General features: G+C 33.7%; 1 protein-coding gene across 2 annotated transcripts in view; it reads right to left on the bottom strand.

The window, feature by feature from the left end:
- Positions 1 to 15,739, bottom strand: part of LOC118194934 (uncharacterized) — an 82,980-nt gene that overhangs the window by 56,309 nt on the left and 10,932 nt on the right. For both annotated transcript variants that reach the window (XM_085807119.1, XM_085807120.1), the window contains exon 3: positions 4,917 to 5,054. In XM_085807119.1, the coding sequence (XP_085663245.1) occupies positions 4,917 to 5,054 (138 nt within the window). The remainder of the gene's footprint in view (positions 1 to 4,916; positions 5,055 to 15,739) is intronic.

Below are 15,739 nucleotides of genomic sequence, written 5' to 3'. Positions count from 1 at the left end.
ACTTAATGCAAAACTCCCTTTATTTGTTTTTCCTAGTATTAGAGGGGGAAAAAAAAAAAAAAAACACCCACCACCTCACCACCTGTCAGCAGTTTTGTGTAAAATATACAGTACAAAGTCCCATATCCGTACGTCCAATATCCGAAATGATTTAAAATCTGGACCTCAAAGCCACCAACAACTTTTTAAAATTCCCCCCCCCCATGCTTTACGTATGAGCATTTGATTCCCTGCCCTGCACATAATAAAACACTGGAGAGCCACGATTCTTAATTTCACTTTGCCACTAAATAAAATACCTCGTTATTGAAGAAATAATCATTTTAGTATAAATTTTGTATGATCGAGAATTTGGCTCCGTATCTGTTTGGTATACATCTCAAACCGAAACATTCTAGATAGATACATTGTTGTTTTTTTATATTCCTTTTTGGATATATATTGTTTGGATATATCCTTTTTGGATATAAAATATAAATAGGAATATAAAATATATTCATATTCCTGACGCCAACCTGGCGAATCAATATATATTATATTTTGCCTTCATCACCGCATGTTTATTAACGCATGACAACTTGAGTAACGACTCATGTAGCGATACCTAAAGAATTTGTTTTTATGTTAGAAACTGAATAATAAAGAGTAACCTTTTGCGTTACGCTTGGCAATGATTACAGATTTAAGTTAAATGCACTGAGAAATGTTGACAAGGAAAAATTTCTTTACATATGCTAAGAATAGATTTTGTTAATGATGCTGATAGGCCAAAAGATTACATTTAGTGCTATTTGAATTAAGAATAACTGATTTGTTATTCACATAAACAGAGAACCAGCACCAGGGCTTGTATAGCCACACCAAGCGGCAGAATTTAGGGAAGACAAAGGGAAGCGGTTGGTAGCAGAATTTAGTACCCACAGAGGCTGCCATCAGGCGGCAATTTATCTAGCGCCGGCCCTCAATAAGCCTTAAGCATATGTGGGAATTTATTTATTCAATATTCAGATAAGCCTTAAGCATGTGCAAGAAATAGACATAAGAATAATAAATAACTAAACTAATACAATTCTGACTTAATTGTCTCAGATAGAAGCAAGATAAAATTTAGTGGAAAAACTTGTCTTTAGTCGCCAATCTCACGATATACAGCCAATTATGTATAGTGAACGATAGCTAAATATTATGAGGATAGCTGCGAATTTTGAAGGTTTTTGGATATCGCAAACCAAAGGTGAAATTTTCAAATTAAAGGATTTTATAAAGAAATGTGGAGATGAGGTAATAAATGAAGATGATACAAAAGATTTTCATTGTGATGACAATGCTCCTCAATCATCAAGCAACTAATGGATGGGAAAATCTGTATATGGTTCTAGATCAAGAAAGTACCACTTACCAATAGTGAAGAAAGTGAGAGAATTTACTGAAAACAGAAAAATTTTAATTGACAAGTTAGTCAGAATTCTCGACACAGTAATTACAGGACTTCAACTATGTAACTAAACAAGAAATTATGTCTGTCTTGAGAATTAAAGAGAAAGTATTAGCACAAAAAATGAAGCAACTTAAACAATTTACATTGAAAGAAATGTTGAATAAAGTAAACAGATAAATATTAAGTTTATTTTAAAATTTTGATACTTTTTTTTCATTTATGATTTTGATTGTAAATGTGTCATCACTTCATAAATTATGATTTCATATTTTTAATTTTATAATTTCTACATGCCATCTTACTAGATTTAAACTGATGATCTAATATCCGGAAAAATCTCAAATCTGGAATCGTCAAAGTCCTGACGCGTCAGGACCTCGAACTTTATACTGTATATCAATGTGTTTGAACATGCAGAACACACAGCCTTCAAAACTGGTCAAAGAATTTTGAGATAAAACAGGTAACAGCAGTAACAAGATACTTGATATGCTAATGTATGCATATGGCAATGAAACATTTAGCCATGCTTTACTATTTCAATTACAAAGCAATAACATATAAGGGATCGACAAAGCATATTCTGTCAGGATATACAAGATGATAGATGTCAACAATTCACATCCATGAGAAATCAGTAAAAAGTGATTATGTGAACATCCTAAAAAATTAATTGCGTGGAGGCATAAGGAAGAAAAGATACCTTTACCACCGTATAGTAATTATGTATCAAGCATTTCTACGATTTAAAATGGTGAATGAAATTGTCAGTTAATGAAAGGAAAATTATCCTTCTAAAAGCCAAATTTATTAACCTAGACTAATTTACAGGAATTTCCTAGTAAAAGCTTAAAAAGAACTCAGTAAATAAATTTTAAATGATTGCAGCATTTGTTCCTAATTCTAACAATATTAAATCTCATTCTAATTACTGTACAGAAAAAGAAAAAAAAAAAAAGAATCAAAAGATACTCTTGTGAACAACTGCTAAGGACGAATGACAGTAGCATTGATAGCAACAACAAAATAGAAGGCAGGAAATAAATAAATGCTTCACAAAACAGATAATAAAACAAATTCCAAATTTGGGCATCCAGATGCCCATATTCGGGTGGAGATGTATATTATTCAAAATATGATGGCTCTAGTTACTGCTGTTTTATTACAATGCAAGAAACATACATACATTTATGCAGATTCTTCATTATTTAATTTCTTTAAATATAATACAGGGCTATAATATTTGGTGGCAACAATTTAAAAAGTAATTTGCCATTTATATTGAATAAACGCAAAATGCCAAAATGAAATTAATAGCCCTTCTGTGCAAATAGCCCCTTTGGGCTAAAAAATGAAAGGATACAAAGATATCTACTATCAGAAAGTAATATCCTTCCTGAGCTTTCTTCTCATATTAAACATTTTAGGAGGAATTTCTAGTACAGAAAATAAGGAAGTTACAAGTAACATTTATGCCAATTATTAAATATACTTCATTGTTCTACAAGATTTTGCTTCAAAAAAACTTCTGCTTTTTTAGCATATCACGTCTTTGGCATTTCTGCCAATAGTGAACGAGTAGCACAATAAAATGATGAGAGTGTAAAAAGGAAAGGGTAAAAATTAGACTCAATAGAGTTATCTGTAATAAACTTTAAAATAATAGGGCAGTTCTTGAGGTGGTCACCATCCATATCACCCTGATGACATAGAAAGCAACAAGCTGAATCCTTAAGTCCAATTAGATGCAAATGTTCCTCTAAATAATCAACTCAACAGCCCAAGGTAAGGAACTGAGGATATTTCTTTTGTCAAGCAGGATATCCCACTGCTGCACCAACATATAAGGATAGTCTGCTATCTTTCATTTTATTATATACTAGCCGCTACATAGCCAACCTTCGTCTGGCTTTTAAATGTACCAGAAAAATGCCTCAAGTGAACACCTGGGACTGATGGCCCTGTAACGTCTTGAAACATTTTTTCATTTGTTGAGATTCCAACACCCCTTGCATATGGCCCTACGTAATATATATATAAATTACAATGAAATAAGCAATATCCCTTAATACAAATATTAATTAACCTAATAAATAAATTAACCAACTAACACAGTTAATGATGCTGAACATGTCTTTAGAATTATGGGAAAAATATACAGAAAAATCATAAAGTTTTTATAATGCCCAACATATGATGATGTGTTAAAATGTTATGATACTTTCAGCAATCTTCTGAGAAAATGTGTCAGCAGTCATATCAATGTCATTTAACTTCTGCAAGTCATATCACAGCCATCTAATTTTAGAAAGTCTGTGTGTTTGTTCACTCAGTCACTACTTTAGTTATCGTCACCAAACTTTCTACAATTCTTTTCTGGATCCTGAAAAAAAGTCGATGTGGATTTAAAAAAAAATTAATTAAAAACTCTTTAAACGCTAATTTTCGCCCTCATTTTTCCGAGTGGCAACAGTGATATATCAGCAACACTGGCTGTGTGCCATTGTTGCTAATATAATGCGAGAGAATTATTGATTTGAAGCGATTTCATCAAATAAATAAATAAATAAATAAAACTCATTTGAATTTTGAAAAAAATTGCTTCGAGGTGCACTGGCTCTTGTTTAGATGCACGTATCTACCAAATTTCATAGCCCTGTGTCTATTAGCTTACATGCAGCACGAACGAAAGACACACACACGCATACATGTTAACTTTAGTTTTCCTTATGCAAATTTTAATCGCAGGTCAATCGGCAGTAAGCTAACGTTGTTCCCGCTTATGTCAAGATTGGCCGAGTATATATATATATATGTACGCTGGTATTGGTGAATGTGTGTGTTCTCTAAGTTAGCATTATGCTAGTTTTCTTTCCCTCAAATGGTTTTAAATGTAAAGGCTACAGTGTTAGCTTATTTTACTTTAATTTATGGAATAAAGCATGAATTTTATTTAGATTAGCCTTAACTTTATTTTAAGGAAAGCAAAATATGCTTTGCCTATATCCACACTGCCAAGAATACAGACAGAATCTTCCTTTTATTATATGCACAGATAATTCTTTTAATATTATGCAAAGGGGAATCAGGTAGGGTCATAAGAGGTCTGGCCTTGGCGAATCTGTCTGCCTGATTAATTGACACATCAAAATTTGCCTAGATCAAAATATTGTGCCTTTCATTGATTCACAAGCTGCTATTTTGTCACTTATCAATTCTAACTATAATAAAAATGCCCAGGTTCATTCTTGTAAAATGAAACTTTTTGAGCTAAGAGAACAAAAAGAGAACTGCCTTTCAGTGGATTCTGAGCCATTGTGATATTTTTGAAAACGACCTTCAATGAACTTCATAATACTTGGTTAATTAGCATCTCAATCAGCAATATTTCATCAGCCTAATGAAACAGATGGGATAAAGCAGTGATACAAAATTTTATATGGTTGTACAAGTTATAAACATGCACAATGAGACATACCTTTTCTTTTTCAAGATAAGCAGCAACAGCTAGAGCCTTTTGCTTAGCAGTTTCCATGACAAAATCACCAGGAGAAGAAAAATCTTTTAATTCCAAGTTCTCCTCAAATCTTGAAGGAAAAATTTCAAATTTAAGTCCCTAAAAGAGAAGCAGAGAAAGAAAGAAAAACCACTATGAATTTTTTTAATATATAAACATAACATTAATTCACACTTCTGTTATAATACAGCATATTTACACATTTCTTAACTGCTTTTCAAAACACTTTCTAAAGAGCTATTTTTGGTATAAATAAGACTCACGATTCCAATATTGGTCTAATGCTGTTAGGTATTTCTCCCTCCTTGAAGCATTCCTTCACGGTGTGATTGGAAGCATGTCTGGCTAGCAATCAGGAGCTGAAGAGTTCAAATCCTGGCAAAGGCACTGCATTCTTTTTTGTTTCCTGCTTTGGAATAAATGCCCAAATACCCTCTACAATGGCGCCTAAACTAAAAGTGGTGGACTAAAGTGGTTTATCGTTGCCAGTATTTGGCAATAGGAACACCTCTTCCCCAGTAGTTATTAACTGATAGATTAAAAAAAAAAAATATGTCTTTCGCATGTAAACAAACACAGTGCATTTAATTTTACATTATTGGAAATAAATATATGACCTTTATTGATTTAAAAATCAATCCCCAACAGCACATTATATGTAAATAATTGCATACAAGTAATTTTCTTACGAGTGCCCTGCAATATGACATTCTAAATGTGTTATTGATATTCCAGTTTGACACCATCTTTGCACGTCTCAAAGGTAAAACTTCGAAATGGTTTCATAATATCCTAACATTGTTGTTTTCTTTCCAAACAAGGCCAAATTCTCCATTTATTTCATCATACCTATAATCAAAAGCAACCACAAATTTTTATTATTTTTTATCTGTTTTTATAGCGCATTCATTCATCCTACGAGGGCCATCCAGGAAGTAGATTACGTTTCCGTCTGTGTCCGCTAGGGGCGGGGCTAGCGCGGCCATCTTGGGGTCAGAGCGTTGTGCAGCTCAGTCTGCATCTAGCCGTGCTAGTGAGATGTTCGTGCTGTGCTCCGTTCAGATACTGTGACGGTTTGAAATGTCTGCGTTAATTGAAAATCCCGCGAGCTGCGCTCAGTAATAAGGTTTCTGACTGCAAAAAACTGTAAACCGATAGAAATCTATCGGCAGCTTCGTGAAGTGTATGGGGACAACATTATCACTGAAGGTGGAGTGGGTCATAAGATTTCAAAATGGCCGAACCAATGTTCACGACGAAGATCGAAGTGGGAGACCCAGCATAGTGACCGCCGAACTTCTCGAAAAAGTCGATGCTAAAGTCCGTGAAAATCGAAATTTCACAATAACGGAACTTTCTTTGAGTTTTCCACAAATTTCGTGAAGTTTGTTGCACGAAATCATCAGCGAAAAGCTTGGTTACCACAAGTTTTGTGCAAGATGGAAGGCAAGAAGAGGTAACGAAGTGGTTGAAGGCGCAGGCGGCCGAATTTTTCGACGAAGGAATTTCCAAGCTCGTACATCGCTACGATAAATGCCTTAATTTGTATGGTGACTATGTAGAAAAGTAGTATTTGAGTGTGGCTTTCATCTGTATATAATAAAATTTGTTTCCTATACTTTGTTTATTTTTTTATTCCAAAACGTAATCTACTTTCTGGATAGCCCTCGTATTATATCTCACTGTTCCTGTTGCAGGTATACTTCTCCCTTTTAGACTTTCATCACATCAAAACCTGTGAAAAAATCAAAATAAAAGCAGTGCTCTTCTGGTCTGCCCACAGTCATTAATTTATTCAATATTACTGAGATGCCCATTTTATATGCATCTTTTCCTGAACTACTGCTTAGCTGAACTTCATATATTTCAGCATTATAGTAATATCCAGTCACACTATAAAACATTGCCCATTGCTTGAAACCAAAGCAAATTGGATTTCCTGTAATAAATTGCTTCAGAAAATGATGACCATAATAACGTATCATTTGTTCATTCATACTCATGATTTTCCAAACTGACTGCATCAAAAAGTATTTATAAGAATACAAATCATACTAGTAAAGTCATTTATGAAAATTCAACCAGTAATTCAAAGATCTATCGATGAAACAACTTTTCAGCGCAGAGTTCATGACCATCTGCCCTAAAAAATTGTAAATTTCTTTTGCTCAATGGGCAAAATGGATTAGCAAAGCTACCATATTAGTTAGGAACAATTGTGTTTCCAAATCACCTTCTCAAAACATCTGGTAGCAACAGATAACTGGAATGAAAATAAATAGTAAATCATTTTATGTTCAATAGCCATGAGTCCTAAATGGGAATCTTTGTATTCCGCAGGTGCTCAAGCTATAAAGTAAACAATTTCTTCAATTTTGATACTATGTTATTCAGAACACATATGCACATAACCTCTACAAACCAATTATCACAAATTTACTTAGCAAATATGCAGATGTGAAAAGCATCATTTACAAGCAAACTTTTGAAACAGATGCTACATATATATAGTATATAACATATACATTAAGTTTAGAGTATGATTAATCACATAACTTAAATAAAGATAAAATGAACAAAAACATAAATAAATAAATAAATAAATAAATAACCATAACATAAAAATAAATAAAAAATGAGAAACTGGGAGGGAAGACACATTAAAAACAATTTTGATCCCCAAATGTGAACAACTGCAGGGAATGGGTTAAAAAGAAGAGAACATAAGGCATTTCCTCTCTTCCCATAGCTGATTGGTTTGATTGGAAACATGCCTGATTAGCAATTGGGAGGCCTGTAGTTCGAATCCTAGCAAATGCGTTGCACATTTTTCATGCCTTGCGCTCTAAAATTAAATGCCTAATGGTCTCTACAACACGAATAAAATGATACTAATACTCAATAATACAAAATAATTGCTAATTATACGATATACACAGATGATGGCCACTGTTGACCTACGTGTTATGGTTTATTTTGTTTTTAGTTAATATTAAGGGAGGGGGAACCAAGACTTTAAAAATTTCCTTTGTTAAAAGAAAGATATTCCATATTCAGATTTTTAAAAATTGTGCAAGCTGATGAGACATTGTTTTTAAAAGAGTCTATAAGAGAAACATAAAAAAATAAGTAGTTACTTATCGCATCGACTGTGAACGTTTGCACATATCCTGTCAAAGTTACACCAACTGTTCCAGAAGAATTCTGAAAGAACTAATGCCTCTTTATTTAATAAACAATCGGTATTCTACCTGCTTCATTTCTGCCCTTCGTCAAGTGGTTCTCATCTATCTACTGTTTTCTTATGCCCTCCAACTTTAGCGGAAGCTCTGTTTAGAATACTATAAGTACAAACTTCTTGTAGGTAATTGTTCCAATCTTTTACTGTTTAGTTGGCCATTTCCCTTTTGAAATGGATGTAAATTCTTTCGACCAGTTGCAAATGAACAGTCATAAATATGATGCTGTAACCTCCAAACCATGTTCCTTTTAAAATGGATATTCTCTTGTCACAATTTCTCACACTACACTGCAATTGCTGATTCAAAAAACAAAAGCTAGCTTATCGAGAATCAACCAGGGTTACATCAAACAAAAGAGTGGATGTTAAAAGTGTATTTCTGTAACATGCTTGTCCATAGCTGGCACTAAATCATGCTGCATGGTAACAGTTTTATGGTAAATGGGATACTATGCAAGTACAAAAGGAGAAAGAATCAATAACACACAATTTTCATTTCATAAAAGTCAAATAAAATAGGTGAATTATGTAATAGCTAAACTAGACCTAGGTGACATATGCAATAGTTACATTAACTAATATGATAGAACTAATACATAAACAGAACATTAAAAATTTTTGTCATACAAATATTATCCTTGCTAGTAATTATAGACCAAAGTTCCGTACAAATGACAAATAGCTGATTTACAAAAAAAAAAAAAAAAAAAAAAAAAAGTGCGGGTGAGGAAAGCTGAAAATATAACCAAATACATAAAATATATGAAAGTCATACATTCAGAAGACTGCAAGTAGATGAAAGAAACCTAACTCTTAGTTATATAAAAATGATTACTTTAAACAGATTATCATTATTAAACAAAACATAATCATTTGAATTCCAACCAATGGCTTAATAAGACTTTTGAACACTGACAGTTTGTTCCAGGTTCAGTTCTTGGTGAAAGGGCTAACTACATGGAATATTCATGCTTGTTTGGGTCTTAGAATGTCCTCTTTAAAGGTATACATTTTGGACAGATTGTGTCATAACCAGTTAATCAGTCTCTTAAATCTAAATGGAAATTCAAATTATGATATTAAAACACATTATTCAAACTATAAATTTTGATATAATTAATTAAAAACATTTGTAATACTTTAATACTGATGGACACAAAAGGCAAGTACTTAAGTCAGACACGTCACTCGAAAAAAAAATTACTAGCTTTGAAGATGCCAGCTATGCTCTTTCATAGTGTTACAGTTTCTGATCATACATACGAGTAATTTGCATGTTTGACACGAGTTTTATGGTTTTCACTAACTAATCAGGAGTCATCAGTTGTTTGCAATAAAGGTAATGTTCAATGAAAATTTGGCATAAAATTCAAAATTAAAAATATTCAGTGCAAATGATTATTCAATAAACCACATGCTTTACATGAAAAAGTTTTAGTGGCACACATTAATGGCATGAAATGCATGTAATAGTGGTGTAAGTTTCCATGCTTTTTATAGAAACCACAACTCGCTGTAAACTTGACTTATATTGAAGTACAAGTAGGAACTATAATTATACATATTTCAAATTGACAGCAAATCTCACATATGGTCAACGAAATTCCACTTTTCATTGTTCAAAGAAATCACTTTCCATATGATGAACCGAGAACATTAAATTAACCTACATTACATATTTAGTGGAATCATTTAAATAATTAGACTTTAGGGTTTATTTTAATTTTCAACTAGTTATTTTTAATTTTGAAACCCTTTCCTTTAAATTCTTGTTTTCTACCTACACTCACTCTCAAAATAAGATATCAGTATTGTGTTTTATGTAAATGGGGAAGTTTAGTCACTTTCATAGAAGAGCTCAGTTTTTGGTACAGCGTGTTCTGCCATTGGGCCACGTCGTTACTTTAAGCCCCTCATATTACGCACGGCTGTAGTCTTACATGCCTGTCAGTATTCGCTGGTGAGGACGACCAACTTGGTTAGTTATCTTTGTCCAGCTTTGGCTTAGCTGGTTAGAATAAATTTAGTTTCTTATTTTCTGTTTTAATTTAAAGCCCAAATGAAGGCTTTCCCTTAACCCCGATAAGGAACCGACTGACATTATCTCTTTGAATGAATAAAAAGTTATTTTAACCCTTCTTTGGACTCGTATTTTATATAGTTATAAGTAGACAAGTGAATAGTCACTAGATACTCCCATAAAAGTTCTAGCAGCCATGGACACATAACTAAACTAGAACTTTATATTGGTGCCTGATTTTAAAAATATGGACCATGTGTCTGAAATTCAGACAGTTCACGTTGGCCATTCTAGACTGCAATTAGCAACAGCACCAGAGAACTGGATGGAAGAGTTCGGATTCATCATCGAGACCAAGCAGGTTGTGATGAAACCTTTGACAGAAAAGGTAAAGTGATGTCTTTCTTGGAGCAGTTGGAACTCCACTCTGCATCCTGTTCAGGAACTACAGAACGTCACCATCATTGCAGCAAACTTAAAAGGACAAGTCCTCAGCTGGTACAAAGAGATTGGAAAGTTCCTGCTGGGTGATCCAGGTTCACAAATGTATAGCTGGGAGATATTCAAAAATGCTCTGCTAAAAGCATTCCCAGTTAAGAAAGACCAGGCCAAGCTGGATACAGAGCTCTTCAGTATACATCAAAGGAAGGTGGAAGAATTAACAGATTTCATTCTATATAAAATACAAATATTGAACTTATTGTACAGAAAGAGGCCAGATGTTATAGCGGTTATTCTACCTTGTCTGCTTCCCCTTGTCCAGGATTATATTGAAGTCAGAAACGGAAATATGCTTGAAAGCCTATTTCAACTCAATGTCAAGTTTGAAATCCGGCAGCCTCTGAGATAGCATATATGGTAAGTTTCGTCCAAAGCGAGGACTCTAGATTTTTGCCCCAACAAAAATTGCAAAATAGACAATATTCTTACCGCAAGTCTGATTCAACCACAAAAAGCAGTAGCAAAACTAGGGGCAACAGAAGAAAAGAATTTGGCGATCACCAAAAGGGGCAACAAGACAAACAAGGGGTTAAAAAGGAATGTAATTTAAACTAATCAGAGTATCCGAGGAGAGGGTTCGGTCACCCCCACAGAAGCCAAATCCTTCAGTAGTTAAACTGAACATGGTCGCTGCGCAAATTTTGGCTTTGCCTGAAATTCAAATTTTACTGAACAACATTCTAACAACTGCATTATTGGATACCGGGCCGCAGTACAATTTCTTGTCGCAAGAATTTTTCAAGAAACATTTCAGGAAGCAGAGCTATTTTAAACTTTTAGAGCAAAAAGTAATCATTGCCAAAGCGATGAAATGCGAATGTCTCAGGAAAGTGGGCTTATACATTAAAATTAAGAATAAGAATAAAAAACATATTGTTCTTCAGAAGTCAAACAACAAAAATCAGCGTTATATTTACAAAATTTTCACAGGACTAGTTTCGATGGTTTCACCGAACCATCATCCTCAGCTGCAAAACCGCAAATGAACAAGATAGGGAATAATGATTAGATAAGATAAGAAAGCCTGGACAAGAATAAGCCATCTGTTGGTGAAACCAGAACTAAAACATAATTTCTTTAAAGGCCGAAGGCAAATTTGGATTGGAATTAGGATCGTTAACTAGAACAGAAAGATTTTTATGAATGTGAAATGCCTCTAGAAAATCCAGTTCTCCAATGGAAGATGTTTTTCGAATAATTTTGGCAGCAGAAAATTGAAAGTGTGGTTTTCGGACCAACAATGTTGAGCACCAGAAGACTTCTGTGTTTCCTTTTTTCTAACATATGCCTCATGTTCCTTGACGCGAAATTTTAAGGCTCTCTTAATTTGGCCAATGTAAATTAAACCACACTGGCAAGGAATCCTATAAATACCCCAGTAATTCATATCCGGAATGGGGTCCTTGAGTATGGAACTCGGAATTTTACTGTTGGGAGAATAAACAACCCGAAAGTTAAATTTCTCCAAACTATGTGCAACTTTATAATTAATTGATGGAAAGAAGGGAATGACAACAGAATTTTTATAATCTCCTTAAACAAGAGTGTGCCTTTTAGTGTGTTGAGATGAGAATTTTTTAACTGCTTGATTAATAATGTTGGATGAAAAGCTCCTGTCAATAGCTATTGCTTTTAAATAATTTAGTTCTTCATCAAGGGCTAGTTTGGAGGAGCAAACTTGAAGAGCACGGAAAACATAGGAATAAAATGAAGCTAACTTTTGTTTAGTCGGATGACATGATTTAAAGTGTGGTGGAAGGCAAACCGATGAAGGTTTATGCTAAACCGTAGTACTGAAGTTAGATGTGTTACGTGTGACCAGAATGTCGAGAAACGGAAGAGAATTGCAAGTCTCAAGTTCAAAAGTGAACTGAATAGCAGGATCAATAGAATTCATTGTTGAAAGAACTTTATTTAAATCATCTTTATTACCTTCAAAGAGGGTAAAAGTATCGTCTACCTAGCGGAACCATGCCGGGAAGTTTAAAGTTTCAAACAATTTTGATTCATAATAATGCATGTAGATATCAGCCATGGCTAATCCCTCAGTTTGCTTGTAATATTTATTTTGGAAAACAAAATGTGTTTGTTTCAAACAGAGCTGAGTGAGAGAAATTAGCTCATCAATTTCGATGCAAGAGAAATGAAATTCGCGAAGTCTGGTTTCTAGACATCTTAATGCACCCTCCACTGGAACATTGGTGAATAATGATTTTACATAAAAAAAAACCATGAGTAAATTACTAGGAGAAATGTTTTTAACCTTTTTTACAAACTTTATTGAATTTTTTATGGTGTAAATGTTATTGTCTAATAGAGTTGAAAATCTAGAAACTAAATATTTAGCTAATGGATACGAGGCAGTACCTAAATTTGATACAATAGGGCGGAAAGGAATACCACTTTTATGAATTTTGGGAAGAGCATATAATCTGGCACAATTCGCAACAGATGGGATAAGTGAATGTTTTAATTGCCTGACACTTATGTTTTGGAGCAACAATATCAACAAAATATTTATGAGTCTTTTTAATTTGAAGCCTTCCCAGACATTTTGGCTAATTTATACAGATTTCCTTCTCTTTAAGCCTCTTTTCTAACAATTGGAAATTTGTCTCTATACACAAAAGTATGTTCTCACTAGTTTCTGTGTGTTTTATCTCCTAACCTGCCTACAATGTACATATGAGGGTTTATTTGATTTGATAAAAGTTAAATAGTCAAAATCACATCAACAGATATGAGGCAAATTATCGCTGTGTCTGAAAGTAACTACAATATCCGACAAAGGTTTAAATAAGATTCTTATTTAAAAAGAACTTCAAAAAATAAAGGCATGTTCTTAAGCTAACAAAATCAATTACAGCTCGTAGTGATGCAATGAAACAAGAAGAGTCAAATTCAAACTAAAAATTTGGATTAGTGGTCAAGGAATATACAATTTAACTTCATTTTAGGCTGGCTTAATAACTCTATCATCATAACAAACTCAAATGTCAGCAATGGTAATCCAAGAAGAAGAATTACAAATTGTCAAAGCTGGCAGGAACTAATGCAAGGAGCAAGTGGAGGTCAGGAACACACTCTTGTCTTACACTCCAAAAATCTCAGTTTAAAAACTGTCTAAGTGATTTGCATTCTGGTGAGAAAATAGAAATGGGAAATTATAGTAAGGGCTGAAATTGTAAACAATTGAATAATTTACATAATAATAACTGTACATATCTTTTTTTTTAAGTAAAGAAACACAATAAGTTCCCCATGTACCACATAGGGCTCACAGAAGTAAGTATGGAACACAATACAAAATAAACAGAAGAAAAAAAAAACTGAAATAAAATTACGGATGATTACAAAGTTTCACAATAAATTGACGAAAAGTGTTAAAAGCACTTCTCTTGGAAATAAATTGATAAAATTCTGGAGGCCAGTTATATTAAAGTTTTTCAGTTCCAGTTTCAAGACTTTTTTTCGTTCTTATAGTTAGGACATAGAAGAAGCACATGTTCAACATTCTCCTCTCCACCGAGGCTACAATCACAGACAGACTCGGAGCTCAACTTAAATCTATATAAATAACTTTTAAAATTTCCATGGCCAGTAAGAAATTGGGTTAATTTATAGTCTGTGAAGAAGTGATGACATGACAATCTCATCTTGACAGAAGGGGAAAATCTCTTTGTTAAGCTCCCTTTATTTGAATTAATGAATTCATGGTTCCACGACTCCACAATACTTTCATGCATGACCTTCTTATAAAAGGAATTAGGGATATTGACAAAAGTGTCAATTTCCAGCTTAGTCACAAGGAAATCGGCTTGTTCGTTCCCAACAACACCTGTATGACCACGAACAAATGAAAATGCAACCAAAATATTTTTATCTTTTAGGTTTTTCAGTTCTTTTTGAATCTCGATAATGATATTATTAGAAGAAGAAATACATTTTAAGATCTGCAAGGATGAAAACGAATCAGTACAAATGAGATAGTCTGAAACAGCACTATTTTGTTCAGAGACCCATTTGACGGGGAAGTTTAAGCACAAAAGTTCAGCTATAAAAATGATACATTCATCTCTAATTCTAAATTGAAAGTGCTTAAACTCAAGACCATTTTTGAAGACAACAAATGCGAGACCAACCTTGCCATCAATTTTGCTGCCATCAGTATAGCAAGTTACAGGGGAATCATCTACGATTTTATTGCTAAACTGAATAAAATTAACAGCATTTCTTTTTGAAGAATGAGGAAGATCAGATGGAGGTAAAATACAATCATACTGAGAGACAGCGGAAGCAGAAATATTTTCCTTATAAGCAATAGCATGAAGAATGGCAATGTCAATTGGAGGAAAGCCAGAAATTGCATACACAGACTCATAGCTAACGGTACGATATCCACATATGACCCGCAGAAGTATATGCCTTTGAACACATCGTAAATATCTATAATTTATCTTCTTCTTGAGCGATATACCCCAGACTTTAGAGCCATACATAATGAAGGGTGCAAGTCCTTGTTTATAGATGAGCGAATGAACATTATAATTAATACCGTATGTGTTGCGTGCAATACGACTTAATCCACGCTGTAATTTATTACATTTCTCTGATACATAAGTTAAGTGTTGCTTCCAAGAAAATTTACAGTCGAGAAAAACCCCAAGATATTTAATTTGCTTTACCACAGTCAAAGGGGTGCCATCAAGAGATAACTGAAATGCATCATAACAGATATTTCTCTTTTCAATAATCATAACCCTGGTTCTATCAGGATTAAAGTCTAATTTAAATCCTTTTGACCAGTCGGAGGCGAGATTTAAAGTTTCTTGTGCCTGTAAAAAAGTAGCAGAAAGGTCCCTACTCTGGAAGCAAAACAAGATATCATCCGCAAAGGCTACAGTATCACAACAAGCAAGATTTTCCAGTTTTGATAGGAGATCATTAATAATAATACTCTAAAACGTAGGTCTTGAAAGTGAGCCTCGAGGGCAACCCAGTTTAAGGTGACAAATTGCAGAA

The sequence above is a fragment of the Stegodyphus dumicola genome, chromosome X1 (assembly GCF_044657685.1).
Source record: "Stegodyphus dumicola isolate Sdum_Otavi_A_Nest chromosome X1, ASM4465768v1".
NCBI classification, from domain to species: domain Eukaryota; kingdom Metazoa; phylum Arthropoda; class Arachnida; order Araneae; family Eresidae; genus Stegodyphus; species Stegodyphus dumicola.
This window is presented reverse-complemented; position numbering and strand designations above follow the sequence as displayed.